The sequence below is a fragment of the Ambystoma mexicanum genome, chromosome 4p, assembly GCF_040938575.1.
Source record: "Ambystoma mexicanum isolate Mex_15411 chromosome 4p, UKY_AmexF1_1, whole genome shotgun sequence".
NCBI classification, from domain to species: Eukaryota; Metazoa; Chordata; class Amphibia; order Caudata; family Ambystomatidae; genus Ambystoma; species Ambystoma mexicanum.
Window position 1 is genome coordinate 774,832,557 of NC_090927.1, and position 26,417 is coordinate 774,858,973.

Below are 26,417 nucleotides of genomic sequence, written 5' to 3' on the forward strand. Positions count from 1 at the left end.
TCCTTGCTTATAACAATGAAAGAAATATAGCCCAGTGTACCTCAGAATGCTGATGTGTCTAATCCTTGCTGGTAACAATGAAAGAAATACAGCACGGGGTACCTCTGAAAGCGGATGTGTCTAATCCCTGCTCTCTAGCAGAACTACCTATGTCAGGTTGAATATTCCTGCAGAGACTAGTTATATCAAACATTATTAAATAGCATTATCAAACTGGCCATTTATAGATTGCAAACATTGTAGAAAATGGGTGGTACTTCAGTGACGCAGACTCATAATAGCTAGAGGTTTTAAAGTGTCTTTAATATAAGCGGAAACATATGTAAACAGTGATTTATTCTGAGGTACAATGGGCCTACCTGGTGGACACGATACATTTTAATGTATCTTCAGAAGACAGTTAAACGCGGGTTCAGTGGATGCAGCGGTTTAAGGCTGGCTACCATCTCATTTGGAGAAATACATTCATCTTCGACTTCTTCCAACACATCATTCAGCAGTTTTAAATCCCCAAAGTGCGATAATAACCCAATGTCTGCACCATATGTCTATCCCTCCATTTCATCAGAAGCAGGGATGTGCAAAATTTAAATTCGTCCTACCAAATTGTACAGATTTGCCAGTTTCTGATTTCACAAAACTTGGACATGTTGCCTTTTTTTCCACTTATGCAAATTGAAGAAATGTGCTGCTAGCCAGTTTAGTGTTATATCTTTTTCTCAGAAATGTAAATGGGTGTTAAACGTTTGATGTCTATTTTTACACTGTTGCATTAACATCCTGACATTTGTGCTTCAATACAATTTCACATGTAATTACGAGTAATACCAATGACACATAGGGCCTCATTACGAGGTTGGAGGTAGCCATGCTGCTATTTGCAGCATGGCTGCCTCCAAACTCTTTCCAACTCCGGCCTGGTGAATGGAGCAATTACCGGTCCGATCCGAGGTTGGAGGGACCGGTAATTCCCCATTCACCAGGGCCACTCCCCATTCCCACTTGAGCCCCCATAGGGCTCAATGGGAAGGCGGCAATAACGGTACCGTTATTGACCCCGGTGTCCCTTCGCGGGTCCCGTCCTTAACGCATGTGTTAAGGAAGGACCCGCAAAGGGAACTCGTAGTAGGGTGGTAAGGGTTTACCGGCACCGTTGCCCTTACCGGTGCCGGTAATCCCTTACCACCCACCTCGTAATGAGGCCCATAATGTACCTATGTGGAAGTGTACCTGCACATATGTATCATGCATCAAGAAGAGAGGTGGATGCAAGAGGCATTGGGCCTCATTAGGAGTATGGTGGTACGGTAACAACGGTGCCGGTAAGGCACCGGCACCGTTGCTACCGCACTGCCATACTCTGAGTTGTGCTTGCGGGTGCCTGACAGCCCACCAGGTCTGGTCTGGTGGGCTGTCAGGCACCCGCGTGCAAAACTCGCGGATGCACTGGCACCGTTATAAACGGTGCCGGTGCATCCACACTTCCCATCCCCATTCGGCCCTATGGGGCCGAATGGGGATGGGGAGTGCGTCCACACCAGCACCCGCGAATGGGCAATTACTCGCCTGCCAAAATCGGAATGGACCGGTAATTGCCCATTTGCGGGTGCCGGTGTCGAATGTGAGTTTGGCGGTAGCCGTGCCTTTCTTACAGGCACAGCTACCGCCAAACTCCTAATGAGGCCCTATAGTTTGCGAAGTGCAGAGGTGAGAGAGTTGTTTTGGACTATTCATTCATTGGTACTGGTTTTTGTGTCTTTATCTTTGTTTTTGTTTTTTTATTAAAGATGTTTCCCAGCTCTCCTTTCCTGCTGTTCTTGGGCGATTGTGCTGAAACATTTGTGGGATTATTTCTTCTGTCTACTTTCATTTTACCCGCAACCTCGGAAGAACATGGGGAAACCTTTAAGGAGAGACACTTACTTTTGTTTTGCCAAGTTGAGTTGCCTGAACCTAAGAATGCCCAAGAGGAGCCTAACATTATCTGTTGAGGAGGCGGCATGTCTCATGAAATATGTGTCATACTACCTGCTCAGAGATAAGCAGCGGGAATTCACATCTACCCGTTGGCAGAGTGGACCTGTGGAGAAAGGTGGTGGATCGCTTAGACCCGAAGACTGTTGTGCAGCACTCGTGGGATGATACATGTGCACAAAGACTGGTGTGCAGCACTCGTGGGATGATACATGTGCCATGAGCCAAAGCTGCTCAAAAGCCTGCACATGGAGGTGCATCTGAAGACCTGGCCATAAAGAGTGCCTCAACAGCTGGCCTTGGTAACTGATGGATATTTTGCACATTTTTGAAAAAGAAAGAATGAAACACTTCCCAAATTAGTGCACTTGATCAATTTGAAAAAAAAACAAGGGGTTAAACAAGTATTAACTAACCATTAGGTTAAATTAATCAAGGAGGTGGAGATTTAAAGAGGTCAAACATCAGAATAATCTACTGCTATAACAAGGGTTAAGTCTGGATTCAATGTTGGGTGTAAACACGGGTGTTGTCCATTAAACAAGGGAGATTAAAAGAAGGAGCTATTAAGGGATTTAACGGATTAAATGACTATTTTAACAAGGTTTACACTTGGATTCAAGACTAGGGATACACCATGGTGTTGCCCATTAAGCAAGGTGGATTTAGAGGACTTCTTCAACAAGGGATTTCACTTGAATTAAAGACTGGGAAATACAAGGGGATGCCTGCTAAACGAGGGGAACATTTAAATAAGGGTTGATTAAAGGTCTATTTTAACAAGGGTTACTAAAATCTAGAGGCAAGAGGGTTTGCGTCAAAAAGGGTGGATTTAAACAAGGCATTTATATGGGGGTAAACGGCCGATTACGGGACTGCTTTAACAAGGGTTTATTAAACCTCTGTTAAACATTGGAGTTAATGGAGTTGGCCGGTAACGATCGGGGGTGGGGTGTGGGGGGAATCAAACACGGCATTAATAAGGGTTTAAACTTGGATTAAAGACAGGGGATATCAAGAAGGTTGTTTAAACAAAGGGATTTAAAAAGGGGGCTGATTAAAATACTTCTTTCTTTAACAAGTGTTAAAATGTTTCAAGTGTCCTACTTGCACTTTCACTGAGATAGCCACAGACTAGATCTGGAAGTATTCCTACTTCATCGCAAGGGTGCACTGTGCTTGAGAGCAACATTTAAACATTCCTTTTTTTACGCACTACCATCGCCCCACTATATTGCCTCCAACATCACCTTGAGATGCGACTCATGTGAGGACCTTTGTCCTTTAGTCAGTAGTTGTTTCCTTTAAGAGACTGCAACATGAATACACCGTCATACTCTGTCCAATAGCACACAGCTGCCTGCTGCTAAGGATTTGTATTATTTCAAGGGTATTTCAATGTATTTCAATTTCAGTGCCAGAAAAAAATGTAAGAAACAATGACAAAAATTACCAAATAAAAAGGAGGCAAACAGTCAAAGAGAGTTGACACAAGCTAGTTATGATTGGTGTTTCCTATGTGTGTGTGCAGCACTGAACATTTCGGCCATGACACCAGTTTTTATGTGACGGCACACTATTAATTATAGTAGTCCTTTCACTATGTTTATGTGCACGTCGGATGTGATGTAAACATGATCTTCTGAAGAGAAGGAGCGCAAGAAACGGGATGGAGAAGTGGACGTCATATTGGAACATTTAAGGTGGGACCCTAGTAATGAACATACCATTCTACACCTACAGTATTTGTAATGTCAACTATTATTACTATTTGTAAGTTTATAAACAGCCAGTAATTATGCTTATGAACATGTAAATAATAATGAGTAGATTACTGACAATGTTGCATAATCTTGAGAAAGCTGTATTAATATTACATTGTGCATAGTTAATTTCACACTATGAAATGCATTCTCTCTAGAGTACCGGTATATAAACAGAAAGTAGTTATGGGATGGTAGCCTTATTTTGAAATAATCTCGGAAATGTAAACATATGTAAAATAAGGTGAGACAGGTGAAATTTTCCACTAAATTATGCTCACTTCATAACTAACATATTTGAACTCTCGCAAACTATTCACTTTTTATTTAACAATTGTTTGTTCAGTTTATTCAGTTTTGTGTTTAGCAATCACCCTGATATTTGAAATGGAAGTAGCCTTGAAAATCAGGTGTCAGTTACCCTTTGCCAAAGGCAAACGATTTTGAGCAGAATAAGAATTTAAGAAATATGAAATCTTACATATATTACAAAAATGCACACGTTTGGCTCTACACTATGTATGGACAAAGGAAACTGTCCCTTACAACACGTGTTATATATTCTTATTTTATAGGTATCACATGCACATTGTACTAAATTCTGTATTATTATATGCATTAATGTATCATAGGTTATCTTAGTGTTTACCTTTTAAGGATATGAACATCTGTTATAAGAAATGCACTTTCAGAGAATATAAAAGACAACTGTAGCAAACAAACATGTTAAGGGACACGTAACAACATGTATAAACATGGTAAGGTAAGTTGCTATATTCAAACTTGTATTTGTTTATCTAGTTGCCACTCAGGTGCCAATGTATGAGGAACATGTTATTGGGTTACCTGGGTAACCTAGATCCTACAAAGGTTCTAAAGCAAATAAGTACACAACCTGTTCCGACAAGCAGATCCATCTTGGACAGCAGGGTCTCCTATGAGAATAAATACTCATAGAAAAATTACCCGAGTGTCTGCACATCCTTCACTTCAATGTGTTAATAAGAAACATATGGAATACATCAAAAGATTCTGTAAGTGACTCCAATCAAGCAATCCCACTAAGTCAGTGCCTTGTCTGGGATGCCTAAGGGAAGCCCTTATTTATGTATTTTTATGGCAAGTTATAATCTGGATGATGAACCCTTGTATAACACCCCTCACTTAGAATCCCCCTTGACCCCACTGAGCCAAGAAGTAGGCTTGTTTTGCAAATTTAAAAGGTTTATTTGAAAAATTAAACAATATCTATATATATCACACTTCTATAAATACATTGATAATGGATAGTACACTTGTGAATATGAGCAGTAATCAGCAAGAGGTAATCCTACAGTAGCACAGTTCTCGGTTACTTATGAATAGGAACAGAAGAATGAGGTGGGAAAGAATGCTTTATATGGTTCAAGGAAACGCAATGATGAATGAAATGCAGGACAGAAAATAACTTGATATGGCTTCAACAAAAGACAATGTAATCACTTTTCCTTGACAATTCACTCCCCCCCTTTATGCAATATAAGGAGATGGAAAGAAGACACACAGTTCTCAGGAATGCAATCAAATATAATTCAGTTCCCCCCTAGCAAGCTTAGAGGAAAACAGGTATGAGTTTCAACACAGGCAAGACACTTTGATGTGGTTGCAATTAAGTGAAAAATATGCTAAAAAGGCTTTTAATTCCCTATAGGGGGTTCAGGGTGGGTGATATCTAGTTTATATTAGTTCAGGCTCACTTTAGCAATGCTCTATGAGTAACTAGCAGGTTAAAACGAATTTTAGCAAAGGAAAGCAAGGAGCTGCTGATTTTTACACGTGGCTGAAATTGTGCAAAATGTCAAGTCGCAGTAAATTTAATTGCGTGCGTCGAGCGTAATTACGGAGGCCCTATAAGGAGTATTCTTTCTAAATCTGCCTGCTTCTACTCTCCGACCTCTGCAACTCATCCAGAACAGGACTGAAAGACTTGTCCTTGGCCTCAAGCCCAGGGATAGTATCTCCCCAGGACTGAAATCTCTGTACTGGCTCCCAGTGGCTGCGAGGATTAAGTTCAAAACCCTCTGCATTGTCCACAAGGCCTTCTGGGGCCTCAATACATTCAACTCTCTCTTCCTAAATATCTTCCTTCTCGAGCTCTTCGCTCATCTGCCTCGAACTCCCTCATGGCCAGTCGCTTCTCCAAGCAACGAGTTGGTGGTAGATCTCTTTTTTTGGCTGGGGCCTCCCTCTTGTACAGCCTCCCTGCCTCCCTGAAACTTAAGGAGAATCATCTCCGGTTTCGGAAGCACCTCAAAACCTTTCACTCTGCTTCTGCCTTTTCTCCTCCTCTCCCCTGCTGACTTCCTGGATGAAACCAAAACTGCACTGGTTACCTGGCCACCCTCTGATCTCTGGCCCAGGTCCCCTCCCTCGCCAAACCCTCACCTACTCTGCCTTCCTGGCAACCCCTGCACTTGGGGACTGTTTTCTGTATCCCTACAGTCCCACTACCAGCACTTGACACCTGTTGTTTGCACTTACCCTTGCACTTGCCACCTGTTGGCCGTACTTTAACTTATTGTTATTTTTTCTTTTATCCCATCTACTGCACTGTCCCCTCCCCCTTTCCTCCACACTCTCCCCCTTCCCCCTTCCCATGCACTTGCGCGATCTGAATGACACCTGGCCTAGTAGGATCGTTGTCTGTTTTCCCTCTGTTCCCCCTCCCTTGCCTCGTCACACCTTGAAAAACATGTGTATAGGCGAGTTATAAATGCCATATGATATCATATCATATCATTATATATCGGAAATAAAGAAGAGATAGCGCATATGACCATTGCAACATTTAATGAACATTTAAGTTTTTAGAGCTACTAAAGGAGAATCTAGTACACCAGTCAAATCCAATATCGAGCTTCAGTCAATCATTAGCCAAAGTACAATGGGAAAGTAGAATTTGCTACAAATGCCTTGAAAAAGACCCTGTGTCGAAACACGTGTTGGCTGAATTTTCCTTACATAGTGTACTCCATTAAAGCAAGAACTTTACCAAATGACCATCAGACTAACTTACATTTACTTATTAGGGCGAGCGCGACAAACCAGTACCAATCTGCTATAGCTCACCTCTTATTACACACTGCATTCCCCCGGTGACCTCAGAGCATGATCAAAAGCATAGAGGAGCAGAACGGAGCATCTAATCAGCATCCAGGTGCTTAACTGAATGTTATTACTGTCAGGTGCTGATTAAACTATAACTAGCAGAATGCATAGGGAACATTGCAAACATTAAGGGCCATTGATGGATTATTTTAAACTGATCCCTTGTGGCAAAACGCTCCTTTAAAGTAGTGTTGGGATTTCTATCTTTGAAACCAGAGACTCACAGGCTGATTCATGGAATTTTTGCGCAGAAAAACGGGGATTTGTGCGCCATTCTGGCTGCAAATCCCCATTTGTTAAACAGGGATTTGCGGGCAGAATGGCGCACAAATCTCTGTTTGTCAGCGCAAATAATTCCATGAATCAGCCCCAATATGTCCTTATGGAAATCATAGCACTTTTCTGGATTTCAATGTCTCCTTTAAATGCATGTTTTGAGTTATAGTCATGGGTCATTAAAATTGCATATAATAGAGGAATACATCACTTTTAGCCTCACTAGTCCCCCCTGACAGCACATCACACCAACTGATTATGACAGGAGGGAGATATCTGAGTTCCAGTCGTGGGATGCAGTCTGGGTTTAGAGATATTGGATTATGTACTCTTTGTATATCTAATCTATATACAGCCAGTATAGGAATAAGGTACAGTGCATATTGTATATTTAAATACCGTATAGTTGGTATACAGGAAATACTAACTGTAGTGGCGGTACATACAGTACCCTGCACAAAACAATAGTCTTGGCATCCACATATAGCATATATTCACTGTAATCCAAGGAGCAACATCTCACTTATGATAAACCTACTCCTTTTGAGAAATGAAGCTGTTTGTTTATGTTAGACAAATTTAAAAAGCTCATCCATGGCAAGTGCTTCAAAAATCACAAACAAAACAAAAGTAGAGCACTGGTGGGGAGCCGGACTACAACTCCCATGACTGTTGCCTTTTCAAAGTCTGGTGTGTTTTTCTCTACACTATCAATGCTCTGGTTAAAGTGTGCACACACACGTATAGGAACTTAAAACTGTAGCACAGTTCATCACTGTGCACAGGATGGCATTTTTAGGAAGGAATTCAGAGCCCATGCTTCAGAATAATAATAGTCAGTGCCATTTCAGTTTAGTGCTAAATCCTGGAAAGAGCGGACTAGTGCTGTTAGTTTTCCTTTAGAAGTATCTACAGTAGGAAAAAAGTAATTGCCCATTACAAGTAGTTTAGTACATTTAGTGAATCCGCTGTAGTAATGTATTTCTTAGGGGTTACTGAGGTCACAGTACTCATATGTATGTATCACCCTACTAGTATGGGATATCCAATCTCCTCCCCTTCACCGATCCCAAATTATTTGACTAGTGCTCTGATGTTTTCTAGCTAGATCTGCGCTATATAAACCCAAACACAATACAATGCTGGGGGGCCTGAGAGCTCAGGATGAATTATAAAAAAAAAAAATGTTTTTTTTTTTTTTTAGATTGGAAGAAATGGGCAATGGTAGCTCACATGGTCGGGCTGAAGCATGAAACTGTCTCAGGCAACAATGAAAAAGTGGCCCACAGTTGTAAATGGATATTCATTCCTTTAGTCACAGACTGGGCCTCATTACAACTTTGGCGGTATGGTAACAACGGTGCCGGTAAGCTACTGGCACCGTAGCTACCGTACCGCCATAGTAAGAGTTGTGCTTGCGGGTCCCTGACAGCCCACCAGGTCTGACCTGGCAGGCCGTGCGGCACCCGCGAGCACAGTTCGTCGAATGCACCGGCAACGTTATTAGCGGTGCCGGTGCATCCAAGCTCCCCATTCCCATTGAGCCCTATGGGGCTCAAATGGGAATGGGGATCTACCGGTAACGGCACCCGCGAAAGGGCAATTATCATGTCCGCCTAACTCGGCATGATCTGGTAATTGCCCATTCGCGGGTGCCAGACCCGGATGCAACTCCAGCGGCAGCTGTGCTGGTTTTACCGGCACAGCGACCGCCAGAGTAGTTATGAATCCCACTGTTTCAATAGTACCCAAGGGGGTGCTTTGTGTTAAAATGTAAGTAAATTGTGATATATTCAGCAACAATGGTCAACATTACTAACTGCATAGTTAAGTAACTCATCAAAATGGTCCACATTGGCCAAAATGGTGGCACATTTTGATTGGCCCACACTAGCATTTTACATTTTTGGTACAGGCATTGCCCTATAGGCCTGTCTGAGGCTGGCGGCTCGTCCATAATGGCAAGGGGCGCCCACCCAGTGGCCCCTCACCCATTATGGAGGAGCTAAGGAGCCAGCCCAGTGAAACAGTGAGCACTCCCTCAGCTGCTTTATCCAGATAATGGAGTTCTCCTGGGCTGGCTGAACTGTCAAAGGGAAACACTTTTTCCCTTTGACAGTTCAGTTTAGTTCCCCAGCCGCACATGCTCACTGAGCCATGCAAGTGCTGGGGCGTTTTGCTTCGCCAGCATTGCATAGCTCATTGAAAATGCTGGCTGGGGCAATGCATGTCTGTATGTCCGAGGGGGTGCTCCTGCGCCTCTTCGCACATACAGACAGAGCAGCCTGGAGCAGGGCGTTTCAGCACCCACACGCAGGCCAATGCAGAAGGTACATTTATGTTCATTGTTTTTATTTAAACATGTGTATGGATGCGTGTATGCTTATGTTATGAGTGAGTGTATGGTGATGGATGCTCATGTGAATGATAGAGTGATTGCTGTATGAATGTGCAGCGCCTTGCATACACACATAATCATGTTGATTGTGTTAGGACCAGTGGGGCCCAGGGGACAGGGATGGTATATTTTTACTGGACATCTATCATTCAAAACCCTCTGCATTGTCCACAAGGCTTTCTGGGGCCTGGGTCCAAAATACCTTCAGCTATTCCTCCGCAAATACCTCCCCTCTCGAGCTCTTCACTCTTCTACCTCCAACTCCCTCAGGGTCAGTCGTTTATCAAAGAAACGAGCTGGGGGTAGATCTCTGTCTTCGGCTGGGGCCTCCCTCTGGAACAGCGCCCTGCCACTCTAAAACCTGAGGAGAACCATCTTTCTTCCTGCACTTATCAGACCTACCCTGTCTGCTGCCTTAAACGTAGCACTTGCAAATTGCTGGCTGCACTACCACTGTTCGTTGCCTTTATTATTTATTGTTATTTATCTGTTTCTCCTCTGCTTCGCACTTTCCACTTCTCCCCCCTTCCATGCACTTTTCCCCTCACACTTGCACGTTCTCAATGTCACTGGGCCTAGTAAGATCGCTGTTTTATTCTCCTCTGTTCCCCTCCCTTGCCTTGTCGCGCTCTGAAACACTTGTGTACGAGCGCGATAGAAATAAAATATCAATATAAATATCAATGCCTGCCCCCTGGACTCTCAGCACCAATTGCAAACTGTTTGGCTATTTACCCATTTTTTGTTAAAAGTATGCTCTGCAATGCAACATTTTAACCTATTATTTAAAAAAAATTCACAAGGGGGAAACCCCCCCCGAGTCCTCCCTTAATGCCCCTCCACTTAAAAAAGAATCACCAGCCACCACTGGCCCTCAGACTGTGTTGGGAACGGGATGGGGGAACCCAGGGACTATGGTGGGAGCACAATGGGCTGGAACCATGGGATAGTGATGGGAGCAGAGTGGGGAGAGCCCAGGGTGTGTGATGGGGTGGGGAGAGACCAGCGACTGGGTAGGAGTGGGATGTGGGAGCCCAGCGACTTTGATGGGAGCAGGTGACGGCGCGCAATATATACTGTCCATTTGGCATTTCTGGGGGGTCCGGACCTGCCCAAATTTTGCTATGGGGGGCCCCGGCCAAAAAAGTTTGAAGACCACTGGCTTAGAGGGTCCCTGGTAGTTCCTAAGCAGTTGGTTATATGATAATCAGATCTTGACGGCATTCCTTATTTTGTCATCCAATTTATCTTCGAAAATATGGTTTCTCACAGTTAAATACAACTTACGTGTTATTCTTTTGTAAAGACTCTGTGTGATATAACCTATATTTAATATTATCTTGAATTTTTTATGTTAACTTTATCAACAAACTGTAAAGATTTGAACATATTACAAATACGTGTTTGGTCAGTGTACAAAGAATGTTGAACAAAAACGAGTGAAGTGAATAAAAAAGATTACAAATATACAGTTTGCTGTAAACTGCATCACATGAAATGCTTGGCAATTTATTGATTACAAATAGATGGCATTTACCTCATTGTCAGTCCCCACATCTAGAATGACAGGCAGACACTCTTGGGGGTTGACTCCTCCACATGCAGTGTAAAGTGCTAATTTACCAACTGGGATGCCCATTCCATAGCAGCCAAGGTCTCCAAGACCTAGAATGCGTTCTCCATCAGTCACCACCACAGCCTTTGGAAAAAGAAGACCAACATGTAAACTACAAACTTGGAAAATCAAAGTTGGCACAATAAAAAACAACTATATGGTTGACAGTCTTTACAAGCTGCTCACAAATGTTAGCATTTGCTTTTGAAAGACATTGGGGGTCATTAGGAGTATGCCGGTCTGGAAATAAGGTGCCAGTAACAACAGTGCCTCAGTGCATCAGTGGTTCCCATTCCATGGAGTCCTATGGGGCTATGGGACTCCATGGCAATGGGAACTTACCGTTCCTCTGCCGGGCAGTGTAAATGGTAAGCATAGGTTGCTGGTAAGCCGCTGGTACTACAGGCGGTTTACCCCCATTGCTCCTGTCCTTTGGCCACCTTGATCTGCTGCCTGTCCTGGAAGACCACTACAGCTCATTGTTCTTCATTCAACATCAATGCCAACCGTAGATGTTATTTAGGAATGTCCTTTGGTGCTCTCAACTCAGCCCTTTATGATAGGTCAGTTTCTGAAGTTCATTAAGAGTTGTAGATGCTCCTCTAATGATACTGGATGTGTCTTTTCTCTGCTGTGACATAGTGTTAGCTTGAAGCATTATTATCGGTGATCCAGTTGCTCAGGTGATCTGACATGCTTTCCCATAAAATGGCTTGTGTGTCAGTGGTAACAGTTTCAGTTTAATTCTAGAAGTAACCACTGGCCATTAAACAAACCTGGAATGACACACCATTGGATGATTCTAGATCAGGGATTTGCAACCTGTGGCTCGCCTGATGTTTTGGACTTTCTCTGTTGGATGCATCAACTACGTTATTTCGAAGGTTAATCCATACTCAAGCACGTGACTGGGATATGAATTATATCCCTTAGCTGAGACACAACACAGTTTTAGGGAGGGTTAGGTATTATTGGGCAATCTCTGAATCTTCTTTTAACCAGTAAGGTAGCAGAGGGCCATGGCTTGCCTTCACACTTAGCATTTATGGAGTTATCATCAGCGTTGCAATGTGTGGATAGGGCTCAATTATGGTCAGTACTGACGAGCATGTCTTGGTAAGCTGCCATTCGGATCTCACAATTAAGATAAGATATGGACCAAATGGCATGTAATCGGCTCACTTTCCATCTTGGAGAGGAATAAAGCAGGGCTGTCTGCTGCCCCCACTCCTGTTCAACCTATACATCACTGACCTGAAAGCTGAACTTGGTGTCATTACTGACATCCCAAGGGTAGCAGGACGTTCATACCCACTTCTCCTCTTTGCAGATGATGCAGTCCTGTTAGCTCATACGCCAAAGACCCTGCAGACAGTATCCAGTGATTTCAACTAATTTACAATAACGGATCACTTTTATAACGAGCCCTAAATAACAAAAAAATATAGAATTTTTTGTCAAAAAAGTATATATGGGTGTGGGGGTAAGGGATTAAAAGTTATGAGGAGGGGTTTGGAGTGGGATAATACAGCTGGGGAAAAGGGAGCTTGCGAGGTCCACCCAAATTGCAAAAACCAAAAAAGTTCAGTATTTTTCCATTATTTTTCATTCATTATAAAGGTTTTCGTTATTTGTGGATTCGTTAAAATCACATGGCACCCTGCAGACTCCTGTCAATGAAATCACCAAATTCATGGACAGGAGAGGTTTAGGAATTAATAATGTAAAGTCCAAAGTGATGATGGTGGGGAGAAGGGAACCGCTGACTATGGTTATTTGGTGTGAAAACCAAAAGTTAGAATGGGTATCGAGATATGACTATTTGAGGATTGTCTTCTCAGGTTCCCTATTATGGACAAACCAGGTCGAAAAAGTGCTTGTTCGCATGAAGCAAGCAAATGCTTCTATCTTTCGTTGTGCCAGAAATGTTAAGCCCTTTTCGATACAACACATGGCCTGGCTGTACAGAAACAAAATGGTGGAATCCGTGGCATATGATGCCGGCATTTGGGGGTTACACCCAGGTGTCCCTGCTGGAGCGCTGTGAAAAATGAGTTCCTCCAAAAAGTATGAATTACTTGAGACTGATACGAACCCCTCTTGTTAATGGTCTCAATTTGGACTAATCCCCCAGGCCATTTTAATATGAACCGTTTTGTAAGATCTACACAAAAGTAAAGTATCATAAAAGATCGATTACTTCACTTTCGTGAAAAAACAGCTAACATGCCTGGGGTTTGCTGCCTGGTACTAGAATTCTTGTCAGTTGAACACTATCTCGAAAAACAAACTCAAGCACCTCTACTGTAATAGACAGAGAGAAGATTCTGAGTTTGAGAAGACAAGGGTAAGAATGCACGCAACTCCCAAGTGGACTGGGGATTGAGAGCCTTACCTATCCTGGGTTATGCAGAGGTATGTGCGCTCTCTGATAGGAACATTCAGATCAAATATTTTGCCACTAAAGAGCAAAACCAGAAAATGGAGCAAAGTGTGGTCCAAGGGTAGTGGAAGAAGAGCCACATGTTATGCTCTTTTGCCCAATGTACAAGGACGTACAGCCGATATCTATCCTTCCGATTCTAAGGGGAATCCATTTTATGGGCTACCAACCGGCTCTTTTCTTTTTAAAGATGTGTAATAATCCGGTTGTTTGTTGTGCACTGGGATTTTAGGTAAAGCTGTGAAGCTGTGAACATAAGGAGAGGGTTTCTACTCTGAATTTAGGTTTTACTGGGCTTTCTTTTTATGACTGTATTGGTTTTAGTATGTGTTTATTGATCAAGCTTTTATGGGGTGTTTTTCACTACGAAATAAAGAAAGAAAGAACTCATATGCCTGAATAAAGGGACAACGACCAGACTCATGGAAGGGGATAGCACAGGCTCTCAGGAAAGTGAAAAGCACACAGGCTCCAGACCATGAAGCACGAGCGTCAAAGGTGGACAGGGCACAGACGCAGAAAAGAGATTGTAGATTCGCTCATATGGAGAGCACATGGGGGATAGGACCCAGGTTTGAAAGGGACCGTGTAGGAGCTCAGAAACAAGATGTCACACTGCCTCAAGTTGGGTCAATCCACATGCTTAGGAGAGGGGTAGCTCGATTGGGAGTAGCACACAACAGGCTCAGGTGGCGAGCAGCTCACAGGCTCATGACACAAAACAACAAACAACAATTGAAAGCAGAAAAGAGTACCATTTCAAGAAGTTGCGCTTCTAAAACGTGCACATGATGAAGAACATCGTCCAGGCTCACAAAAATAAGAAGTGTCACTTAGAGGAGGGCACAGCAGCTTGTAGGGGAGATGACCAATGGCATTTCCTATGGGGTATGACAGTTTCAATCAGGGATGAAAGTCTTAGATGGGGCATAGCAGTTCCTGCGGGGGACGGAGGCAGCTCCTGTGGGGGGAGTGACCGCTCCTGTGGGGGGTGCATCCAGGAATGAGCAACAGTAGATTCTTGGAAGCTACAGGATGCATAATGAGCTTTGGACTTCAAAGACTTGGCTTTATCTGGGGCAGCAAGGACTCAGATAGGAGGAGGGCTCAGGACCAGATCGTGGGCCGCAGCTCTCCTACATAGCACCACACAGCAGCTGCTTTGCTTGCCCTATCTGTGCTTCAAAAACATGTTCCCATATCTCGCTTTCTCTTTTCTCTTGGGTGGTTAGGGAGAGATGTAACATGTTTATGGCCGCATGACTTTCATGACTGGAGGGTCCCCGATCCTGTAGTCACAGCCATCTCTGGCTACTGTGACTCCATGCAGGTTACCTTGCAGTCCTGCTTATCCGCTGGTTTCCACAGGTCTGCACAATGTCAAGGCTAAAAGAGCGCAGGTCTGCGGGCAGGACCAGACTGATTAGCATATGCATATGGGGGGTGCTTACAGAAAGACAAAGGAGTCAGACATATCAGATAAGGAAAAGACAAGGAATCACTATTAACTTTCATAGCACTTATGATAAGTCCCATTCATGACCAATTGTCTTTAGTGCTCAGCTCATAGTAATGTTCATTTCACCACTGCAACTACCCGTGATCTTGGACTTCTTTTAGATGTCATGGTTGCATGTGTTCTAACGACTAGTTTGCACAGGTAGTTTTCAGTCCTCTTGTGAAGCTTGTGAAGTTCGATGTTCTGGGAAATCCTAGAGGGGTCTACTCAAGAGCAATGGCAGTTTGGTATACATTCTTTGACGTCTTCATCCGGATACATTGACGTCTTTTTGCCCCCAGAAGATCTTAGGGTTCTTGGTGGTTGATAATGGGTAAGCAAGTTGGATAAGTAGTCGTGTTCCTGCTCCCAGTAGCATGTGTGAGTGATGCAAAGAACGTTCGTATGTTGGCATGATCTGTTGTAGAGGTAAACAGCCGCGTGATTACAGGGCTGACGAGATGCACTATGTTTTCTGAAGCCCAATAGTGGGCGTGGCTGCCCTGTTCTGAACTAACTACGTTTGTTTGTAGTTTAACCAGATATGCCAGGAGACCTTGCTAGGTGCTGTTGCAGTAGTCTAACTTGCTTATTACGAGCTCTTGGATAGGTTCATCCTTGTTTTCACCCTAGACTTACTTAGCCCTCTTCTCGGTAGGCGCTGGGGAGGGCTGTTACATTACTGGTAACAGGAAACAAGAACCTTCCTCATTTCGGACATGAGGATTCCTACGAAAAGGGTACATGAAGCGACAAAGGCAAAGCCAGGCCACTTGGCTTTGGATGAGGGTATGATTTATTTGTCACCCTCCTCCCTGTTTCGCCTTTTCATCCAGGCAACAGATTTTTGTGGGGAACAGAGAATAGCTGCATGATGTGTTGCACCTGGAGTATCCACAAAGCTTTGAGCCAAGCTTTCCCAGGCCACTATTCCCCTTGTGATGCACATACAGGTTGTCTGCATCACCAATGTGCACAAAAAGACTCCTTTTTGTTCTAGTCTGAAACAGTTGAAACAAGAACCAATGCAACTCTCTCTCTACTCTGCTGGTTTAAATTTTCCCAACAGAGGAAATACATGTGAACAGGACCAGACGCAGTGGGGAGCAACCCCAACCTTTTCTATGTATTCACTCCTCGACCTGCAATCTTGGACATTCTAGTGTCATATTACCATAGGGATTGTGGGAAGAAGTGAGGGAATGGAGGTCACATACTAAAGCACCTGCACTGGCCCACCAACCTCCTCTCTCTGCCTACTACTATTTGATAAGTGACACCCTCGTGCCTTAGAGGTTTGGGTTCCAAGATCCAAGAAGAGAGAAACGTTTGCGGAATAAAGTGAGCCGTGAATAATAAAGTGCCAGATTGAGTGGAGGCAGTGGAACGTCAGGAAGTCCAACATAAAGAAAAATGTAATAGTTCAGACTGGACAAATAAGAGTCTGCAACAAAGTTGACTTGCAGAGAAATGGCCAGGATCTTTTATTATTAAACAGCTAAATCCAACAAGCTGGTAACCTAGGCGATTTTGTTACTGAAATGGCAGATGATAGGCAATGAGCCTTTGCTTGTGGTTTACAGACATTTTACGGTTAGGGTGAGTGTTGTGACAAATTGAAGAAACAGAGAGCCCCGTTTGCATTACTTGCTGGGGAAGGTATAATGCTTGAATCACTATCACATACGTTGTTCAAATATAACATTCTTTGGTTTTGCTTATCTTCCCAAAATGCTCTTTTCTTTCATGCAAATCACCATGACTTAGTCCATGATGCGCCTCGATGCCTTTGGGCTGCAGTGCGCTCTACAAATCCAAATAAATAAATAAATGAAGGCACCCCCCAGCTGCACTTGACTGGGCACAGATCAACCTGGTCTGGAGCTCTGTTCCACAACTACACCCACATCACCCTGACCACTCATCCAAACTCCTGCCTGCACAAAGAGAAGAAGACCACAATACATTTTGTCCATTTTAAGCACTGCATTTACTGTTTTGCTCCAAGTCACCAAAAAAGCAGAGATTCTGGTGCCTACATGTTGAATGTTTGGGTGCCTACATGTTGAATATATCCCAGGTTAGGATCACGTCTTGTGGCCAGTTGCAACAAGTGTTATTCCCTCCTATTATATGTGTACCTTAACTCAAGACATACTTTTAATTTGGAAATTTCTAGTTTGGGCATTCCATCATTTATTTGTACTCTGATCGTTGATGACTTTGATTAACGTTTTCCAACTTTGTTCAGAGAAACCTGAAAGCTTTGCAGCACCTTGCATGTCATTTGGTGGTGTGTAGGGAGAAGAACAAGTTACTTACCTGTGGTAACGTTCTTTCGACTGGATGTTCCTCCCACGTATTCCTCATCTTTGATATATCCAAGTCTGCTTGCAACTTGCTTCGGAATTAATTTTCATAGGGTCGAGCATCGTGCAGCATCTAATCTTGGTCCTCAACGGTCTCTGTAGTGTCCCTCGTGATGTTGACGCTGATAGGTAGTAGCACGTGTGCTGACCGTTACCTCAGTTCTTTGTTTTTTCCTCCTTTAATTAGCATGCTGTATCACAGGAGGAGATAGTCTTGACGTAGCGAGAAAGGAAGGTTATGGACACGGACATTCTAGGCAAGAAGGGATGGATGGGAGGGCAATGAGGAATACGTGGGAGGAACATCCAGTCAAAAGAACCTTACCACAGGTAACCTTTTCTCAAAATGGATTGTTTCCTCCCATGTCTTCCTCATCTTTGATAGACTCCCAAAGCAGTTTGAGTTTGGAGGAGGGTGCTAAGAATTTACTCTATTTGCTAATATTATGGAGGACAGCTTTGCCAAATGTGGCTTCCTCTCCTGAAAAAGAATCTACAGAGTAGAACTTATAAAATATATGCAGAGACTTCTGTGTTGCCGCTCTGCAAATGTCCCTCACTGGTGCACCTCTTTCTAGAGACGCGGAAGCAGCCACTCCTCCAGTGCAATGCGCCCTCAGACCTTCGGGTGAATCCTTGCTTGCCAATGAGTAATACTCAGTTATACATATAACAAGCCATCTGGAGATGGTTTGTTTTGTGACAGCTAAGCGTAATCTTTGACCAGCATTACCCATAAACAGCTGATCATCTTGGCGAATATTTGCAGTTCTTGTAATATAGAAACTTAGTACCATCTTTGGGTCTATGCGATGCAGTCTCTCTTCCTCCTTAGATGGATGAGGAGGAGGATAAAAAGATGGTAGTGTAATACGTCGTGCCTAATGAAATTCAGACACAACGTTTGGTAGGAAAGATTACTTAACCCTTATAACTATCTTATCCTTGGAACAGAACATGAAATGTTGTTTGGAAGATAGAGCCTGTAGCTCACTTTCCCTACAGGCAGATGTGATGGCTACTATAAAGGCAGTTTTTATGGTGAGCATCCTTAAAGGGCACGAATGTAGGGGCTCAAAGGTAACTCCCATAAGACGTCTTAGTACAAGGTTTAGATCCCACAATGGTACGATGAAGGGAGTAGGCGGAAACAAATTTGTTAAGCCTTTCAGAAATTGTGTCACAATCGGTACTTTGAAGTATGATCCCTCATCCGGAGATCTTTTGAAAATTTAAAGGGCCGCTAAATAGCCCTTCACCGAGGCTACTTGTAAATCAGAATGAGTCAAGTGAAGTAAAAAGGACAAAATATGAGGTAGTTTTCATGAGAAGAACAAGTTACTTACCAACTATAACGTTCTTTCGATTGGATGTTCCTCCCACGTATTCCTCATCTTATGATAACTCGTATCCCTGCTCTGCTGCTTCGGACATTTCTTTTCAGAAGAGGGCGCTGTGTTCGAGGCCGCAGAGTCGTAGTCCCTCAAGGGCCGCTGTCGAGCGTCGACGTCATCTGCTGTATAAAGGACTCGAGCAGCGCCTGTTACCTCAGTTCAGTTTTTACGGTGTTCATGGTCGCATCAGCTGATCAGGTCTTAAGTCCTCAGGCCCTTAAGGAAATTAGAGTGCAACAGGCGTAAACTGTACAGATGGGTAGGTTGGGAGGGTCAATTAGGAATATGTGGGAGGAACATCCAATCGAAAGAACGTTACAGTTGGTAAGTAACTTGTTCTTCGAATGGATTGTGTCCTCCCATGTATTCCTCATCTTATGATAGACTCCCATAGCAGTGGTAAATTTGGAGGTGCGAGTACTAGAAATTTTAGTTATGGACTGAATGAATGACAGCTTTTGCAAACAGTCCTCCTTGATATGAAGTGGAATACAAGCAAAAGTGCTTCCCAAAGGTGTGCATTGACGACCAGGTGTTTGCAGCACAAATATCCTGCACCGGGACACCCCTCTGAAGAGCCGTGGAAGTTGCCATACCTCTAGTTGAATGAGCCCTTAATCCACCTGGAGGCTCTTTTCCAGCCAATTTATAGCATTCAGAGATTGCTAGAATTATCCAGCTGGATAAAGTTTGTTTAGACACTCCAAGGCCCAATTTGTGTCCAGTATATCCAGCAAATAGTTGGTCACATTGTCGAAAATTTGTCAATCTGGAAATGTAGAAACTGAGAGCCCTTTTTGGGTCCAGTCTATGCAATCTTTCCTCTTCCTTACTAGCGTGAAGCGGAGGATAAAAAGAAGGTAAGGTAATTGTTTGTGACAGATGAAAATCAGAAACTATTTTAGGCAAGAAAGATGGTTTGACTTTAAGAATAACTTTGTCTTTATGGAAAATGGTGTGAGGAGGCTTACAAGACAGTGGGCCTCATTACCACTTCAGCGGTAGCCATGCCGCTATTGGCGGCATGGCTGCCGCCGAAATCGGGTCCGGGTTCCGAGAATGGGGAATTACCGGGCAATTCCTAGTTTGGAGGGCCCGGTAATTTCTCCCTCCAGGAACCCGGGCCCGGACCTTCCCCATTCCCATCTGAGCCCCCAGAGGGCTCAGATGGGAATGGGAGAGGGTGCAAACAATGGGCCGATTACGAGCGGCCTGTTGTTTGCTCCCTCTTCCCTTCGCGGGACCTGGTAAGGATGCCTGGTTTGGCCAGGCGTTACTTACCGAGTCCCGCGAGGGGAGCTTGTAATGAGGCGGAATGGGTTTAACGGGTTTGCCTCCTTTAGCGGAGCCCGTTAACCCGTTCCCCCTCAATCGTAATGAGGCCCAGTGTCTGCAACTCACTTACCCTGGGGACTGATGTTATAGCCACCAACAGAATTGTTTTAAGAATGAGAAGTCTTAATGGGCAAGAATGTAAAGGTTCGAAAGGGGCACACATGAGAAATTTTAAGACTTGATTCAAATCCCAGATGAGCACCTGAAAAGGTGTTGGCGGGTATACATTTGTCAGCCCTTTCAAGAATTGAATGACTAAAGGCATTTTAAAATAGGGCACCTCTTCCGACAAGCGCTTAAAGATAGATAGCGCTGCCAAATATCTTTTATAGTACCAATTTACGAGAAAAGAAAGTACTGTTGGATTATTACAAAGGAATGGATCCACATTCTTATCCCTGCACCAGTTACGGAACTTATTCCAACGACACCGATACAAGGATTTTGCTGCTGGCCTTCTGGCTGAAAGCAAAGTCTCCATTAAGTCATCCAGGAGGCCTCAATCCATATATCTTAGCCTCTCAGAAACCATGCGTGAAGGCTGAATGTCTTGACCTCTGGATGGAGAACCCGACCTTCCCCTTGCGAGAGAAGATCCTCTCTTTGTGGAAGACGTATTGGAAGGCACATGGACATGTCCAGAAGGTCCGGGTACCACATCCTCCTGGCCCAGTACGGGGCAATTAGGATCATGGTTTTCCTGAACTTTCTCAACCTCCTGATTACTTGAGGAATCATGGGGACAGGAGGAAACGCGTAAAGGAATGGAAATACCCAGTCCACTTACGAACGCATCCCCTAGAGCTCCTCTTGGGGGAAATTCCCTTGAACAGTACAGTTCGCACTTCCGGTTGGTACCAGTCACAAACAGATCCACTTGAGGGGTTCCCCAAAGGGTGAAGATTTCTTGAAGGACTTCCTGAGCTAGTTCCCATTCGTGGGAGACTGTGCTCTGCCTGCTCAGAGCGTCCGCCACCTTGGTCAGCTCTCCAGCTAGGTGAACTGCTGATAAAGAGATTCCTTCTTGCATTGCCTAGAACCAGAGCGCCATTGCCTCTATGCACAGTGGGAGTGATCCTACACCTCCTCTTTCGTTGAGGTAGTACATGGCCACAGTGTTGTCCGTCATTATCAGGACATTCTTTCCCTGTACAAAGGGCAGAAAAGCCTTCAGTGCTAGTCTTATTGCCCTCAGCTCCAAAAGGTTGATGTGTAGTTTGGACTCCGATGGAGACCAACGACTGCTGATTGTCAGATCGTTGGTGTGGGCTCCCCACCCCGTGAGCAAGGTATCCGTCACTACCGTTATCTCCGTCCATGGTTGCCCAAAAGGTTCCCCCTTGAGGATAATCTCCTTGCAAGCCAGCCGTAGGAGATCTTGAGTCACTTTGGTCGAGTCTTCCAGAAGATCTGACATCTCCCCCGAAAACTGGGACCATTAAGTCCTGAGGGCCCATTGAAGGGATCTCATCCTCAATCTGGCATCTGGCACCAGAAAAATGCAGGATGCCATGAGGCCTAGCAACCTTAGAAAGTCGAATGTCGGTAGATGTTGGGCATTTTGAAACTTCGTTACCATCTGCAGAATGTGGTGAGCTCTCTCCTCGGGAGGCGAGGATTTCCCTGAGGAAGTGTCCAGGATTGCTCCGATAAATTGGAGTTTTTGGCTTGGAATCATTTGTGACTTCTTGTAATTGAGGGCGAAGCCCAGACTGTGTAAGAAATGGCAGGTCAAGGCCAGATGTTCCTGTGCTCGTTCGGGTGAACTCGCCCTGATTAGCCAATGGTCCAGATAAGGATAGACGTAAATCCCCCTTCTTCTGATACTCGCTGCCACCACCGCCATCAGTTTGGTGAAAACCCTCGGGGCAGAGGTCACCCCAAATGGTAGAACCCAAAACTGATAATGAGAACCACCAATTGCGCATCTCAGGTACTTCCTGTGCTTGAGATGGATTGGCACATGAAAGTAAGCATCCTGAAGATCCAATGAAACCAGCCAATCCTGTAGGTGAAGAGCCTGAAGGATCTGAGAAAGGGTCACCATCTTGAACTTGTCCTTTCCTGAGGAATTTGTTCAAATTTCTTAAGTCCACGATGGTTCTCAATCCTCCATTCTTTTTCGGGATGAGAAAATAAGCGGAGTACCAACCCTTGTTCCTTTCCGCTACAGGTACATGTTCTATTGCACCTTTCTCTAGCAGGATTAAAATCTCCTGCACAAGGAGCGGGTCTGGAATTTTTACAGAGTTGGCACCTGGTGGATGATCTTGAGGCCTTTCATGAAAAGGACGACAGTAACCATGGGTCACTATCTCTAGTGCCTAGGCATCTGACGTAATGCCCCGTCATTTGTCCAGATACCGAGTGATTCTGCCTCCCACCGGGGTCTTGTGGGTGAAGATCTCAAAGTGGCTTTGCAGTGGCTGTAGCAGTAGCTGAGGAGGTATTAGCCGCTGCTGTGGCTGATCTAGCACCTCTCCCTTTTCCACCACGAAAGGGTTTTCTCTGTTGGCCCCTCTGACTGGCCTGCCCCCTCCCTTTTCCAAAAGAGGAATAGAAGCGAAAAGGGCAACTCTTCCAGGAAGATGAGCCTGTGTAAGAGTGTTGTTGAGGTTGCCTTATAGCGGCACTAAGGGATTTTGCTGCCGCTTTTGAGGTCTGCAGCTTCTCTAAGCTCTCGTCCGCCTTGCTGCCAAACAACCTCAAGCCGTCAAAGGGCATATTAAGTAATCTAGATTGCACATCAGGTGCAAAGCCAGATTTCCTTAGCCATGCAAATCTGCGTAGGGACCGTGCTAGATGCCATGGACCTGCTTACACTATCCGCAGTGTCCTGTCTTGACTGAAGGCATTCCTCCATAGCCTCTTTACCATCTTTTACTATAGCCAGGAAACCATCCGGTTCCTCACTTTGCAGGATGCGTTCAGACGCTGATGACATGCAGTCCCACAGGGTATAAGGAAATCTTGCTAATGTGCAAGTGACATTAGTCGATTGAAGGGCCATGCTGCCTGAAGAAAAAAAATTCTGGGCCCAACCTTCAACATTTTTATCATCCCTGTCTGGTGGGTTTGATGGGTAAGCTGGTTGCCTAGTGGAGGTTGCAGCTTGAACCACTAGACTTTCAGGGGAGGGATGTTTGGATAAATATTCTGGATCTGATAAAAATGGTCTATATTTTGGTACAAGTTTCTTGTTTACTGCTGAAACAGAATCAGGAGTTTTCCAATTTACCATCACCCTTTTTTGCAGTGCCTTATGGAATGGAAGAACAGGATCTTTTAAAGGACATTTACTCAGGATATCCGTTATGTCATCCTGGTTGAAATCTGGGGAAGCTGCCTTCCAACGCATACAATCAATGACCCTTCCCATAAGATTCCTATAACTAGGATCAGCATGATCTGTAGGGTCTGGTCTTTCCGAATCCACCTCAGGTGAAGTGTCTAAGCCACTGGCATTTTGGAGACAGTCATAAAGATCAGTCATTTTAGAATTTGGGTCCACTAGCTCTTCAGGGACCTCTTTGGATCAAAACCTAACCCCAGCTGAAGTGGCATCCTCTTCAGAGGAGTGTTCTTCAAAAATTGATGAGATGGATCTGAAAAATTCCTGTCTTGGTTGAGGATAGAAAGCTTTTTCAGGTAAGGAAGGTGGAATCGACCTAGGTATGGACAATGGCGTCGACTTGGGCCTTGGAATCAAAGAAAGCCTCGATAAAGGCGTTGAAGGCGTCGATAAAGAAGACGCTGGCTTGGACGATGTTGAAGGGGGCTTCAATGCTGTCGAATACAGCTTTGATACAGCCAAAGGTGTCGATGCCATTTTCGTTGGCGGTTTCAACGCTATGGTCGTTGACTGTGTCGAGTCTAGTTTTGGCTTCGACTTTGACGTCAATTCGATTCCGCTAACCGCGATTTATGCACTAGAGGTTCTGACTTAGTACGAGGCGTCGTGGAACTTTCCCTTGAAGAAACTCTTGACTCTTTTTCAACTCTCGCGTGTTTAGATCTTGATTTTCCTCTGTCACTTTTAGAGTGGTAGAGGCGTGATCACCACGCGGCAACTTCAAGGGGGTCTGGGCCACTTTCTCGGATATTTTAAGCATTGAAGCCCTGAAGGCCTCCCATTTTTCTGGGGAATCGTGCTTTGATGGATAAGTTAATCTCCTCTCAGAGGAGGACGAGGTGGAAGAAGACCTGTGATGTCGCTTTTTGACTTTTTAGTGAAAGACGAGGAGGATTTCCCCGAGCGACTCTTTGATCTCGCCCTCCTCGACTCATGACGAGATTTTCAACTGGATTCATCCGAATCCTTTTGTCTTTTAGAAGACTTGTAAGTTTCCACCCCACCGCCAGCTTACCTCTACGATCCCTAAGAGCCTTATTGGACATGGCCTGACAGTAACTGCAGTCGTCAACCCGATAGTCTGGGCTGAGGCAGCAGAGGCAATTCCGATGGGGGTCAGTTATCGACATTTTCCTACCACACTTCTGACATTTCTTGAACCCTGTCTTGGGTGTGGTGGGAGTAGATGATGAGGACATCGTCGAGGAAAATCAAAGAAGGCCTTGATAACCTGATGAGCCGTTCATAACACGAAGCAGTTGCGTCGGAAAAACGGAACTGAGGTAACGGGCGCTGCTCGAGCCCTTTATACAGCAGATGACGTCGACGCTCGATGGCGGCCCTCGAGGGACTACGACTCTGCAACTTCGAACACAGCACCCTCTGGTGGAATCTTTTTTCCATAGAAGCAGAGCTGGGATACGAGTTATCATAAGATGAGGAATACGTGGGAGGACACAATCCATTTGAAAGGATCTAGTTTATTTTCCCTGAACTGGCTGCAAAATCTATTCCACCGGCAGCTGTGCAGGGATTTTGTTGCTGGTCTTCTTGCCGAAAGCAACACTTACATTACGTCTTCCGGAAGGTCCCAATCCTTATATCACAACCTTTTAGACACCATGCATGAAGGTTGACAGTCTTGATCTCTGGGCGAAGAATGCAACCTTCCTCTTTGTGAGATTAGGCCCTCTCTTTGGGGAAGACGAATTGGAGGGCAGATGGCCATCTCTAGAAGGTCCGGGTACTGCGTTCTCCTGGCCCAATCCAGAGCAATAAGGATCATGGTTTTCCCGAACTTCCTCAACCTCCATATTACGTGAGGAAGGGTGGGGACTGGCAGAAATGCATACAGGAGTGGAAATTCCTAATCCACTACAAACGCACCCCTTAGAGCGCCTCTTTGGGGAAAGTCCCTGGTGCAGAACAGCTCGCACTTCTGGTTGACATTGGTCATGAACAGATCCACTTGAGGGGTTCCCCAAAGGGCCAGGATCTCTTGAAGCACTTCCTGAGCTAGTTCCCACTCATGGGAAATTGTGCTCTGGCTGCTCAGAGCGTCCACCACCTTGTTATTTTCTCTGGCTAGCTGAACTGCCAGAAAAGTTATTCCTTCTATCAGTGCCCAGAACCAGAGATGCGTTGCCCCGCTGCACAGTGGAAATCACCCTACACCCCCTCTCTTGTTGAGGTAATGCATGGCCACTGTGTTATCTGACATTATCAGGACACTTTTCCCCAATATTGAGGGCAGAAAGGCCATCAGCGCTAGTCTGATTTCCATCAGCTCTAAAAGGTTGATATGGAGTCTGTACTCCGACTGAGACCAGTGTCCACTTATTGAAAGATCTCTCATGTGCGCTCCCCATCCTGAGAGGGAGGCAACTGTCACAACTGTGGTCTCCGGCCATGGTTGCCAAAAGTGTTCTCCTCTCATCACATTCTCTCGGCTGGCCCACCACAGGAGATCCTGGGCGATCTTTCTTGGGACCAAGAGAAGGTCTGTCATTCTGCTGAAGAATTGAGACCACTGAGATCTGAGATCCCGCTGAAGGGATCTCATTCTCAGATGGGATTTTGGCACCAGAAAAATGCAGTATGCCATGAGGCTGGGCAATCTTAGGAAGTCGTAGACCGGAAGACGTTGGACACTCTGAAATCTTTGGACCATCTGCAAAAGATGTTGAACCCTTACCTCGGGTGGCAAAGCTTTTCCTGAGGCTGAATACAGGACTGCTACAATAAATTGAAGCTTCTGAGAGGGTGTCAAATGGGACTTCTTGAAGTACAGGGAGAAGCATAGCTTGTGGAGTAAGTGGCAGGTGCGCCTGAGATGACTCTGTCACTGTTCCA

At 44.7% G+C, this 26,417-nt stretch overlaps 1 protein-coding gene across 1 annotated transcript in view; it reads right to left on the minus strand.

Moving 5' to 3' along the window:
• ME1 (malic enzyme 1) overlaps positions 1–26,417 on the minus strand; it is a 1,722,623-nt gene that overhangs the window by 732,060 nt on the left and 964,146 nt on the right. Inside the window, exon 5 of the mRNA XM_069606328.1 lies at positions 11,096–11,257. Within this exon, the coding sequence (XP_069462429.1) occupies positions 11,096–11,257 (162 nt within the window). The remainder of the gene's footprint in view (positions 1–11,095; positions 11,258–26,417) is intronic.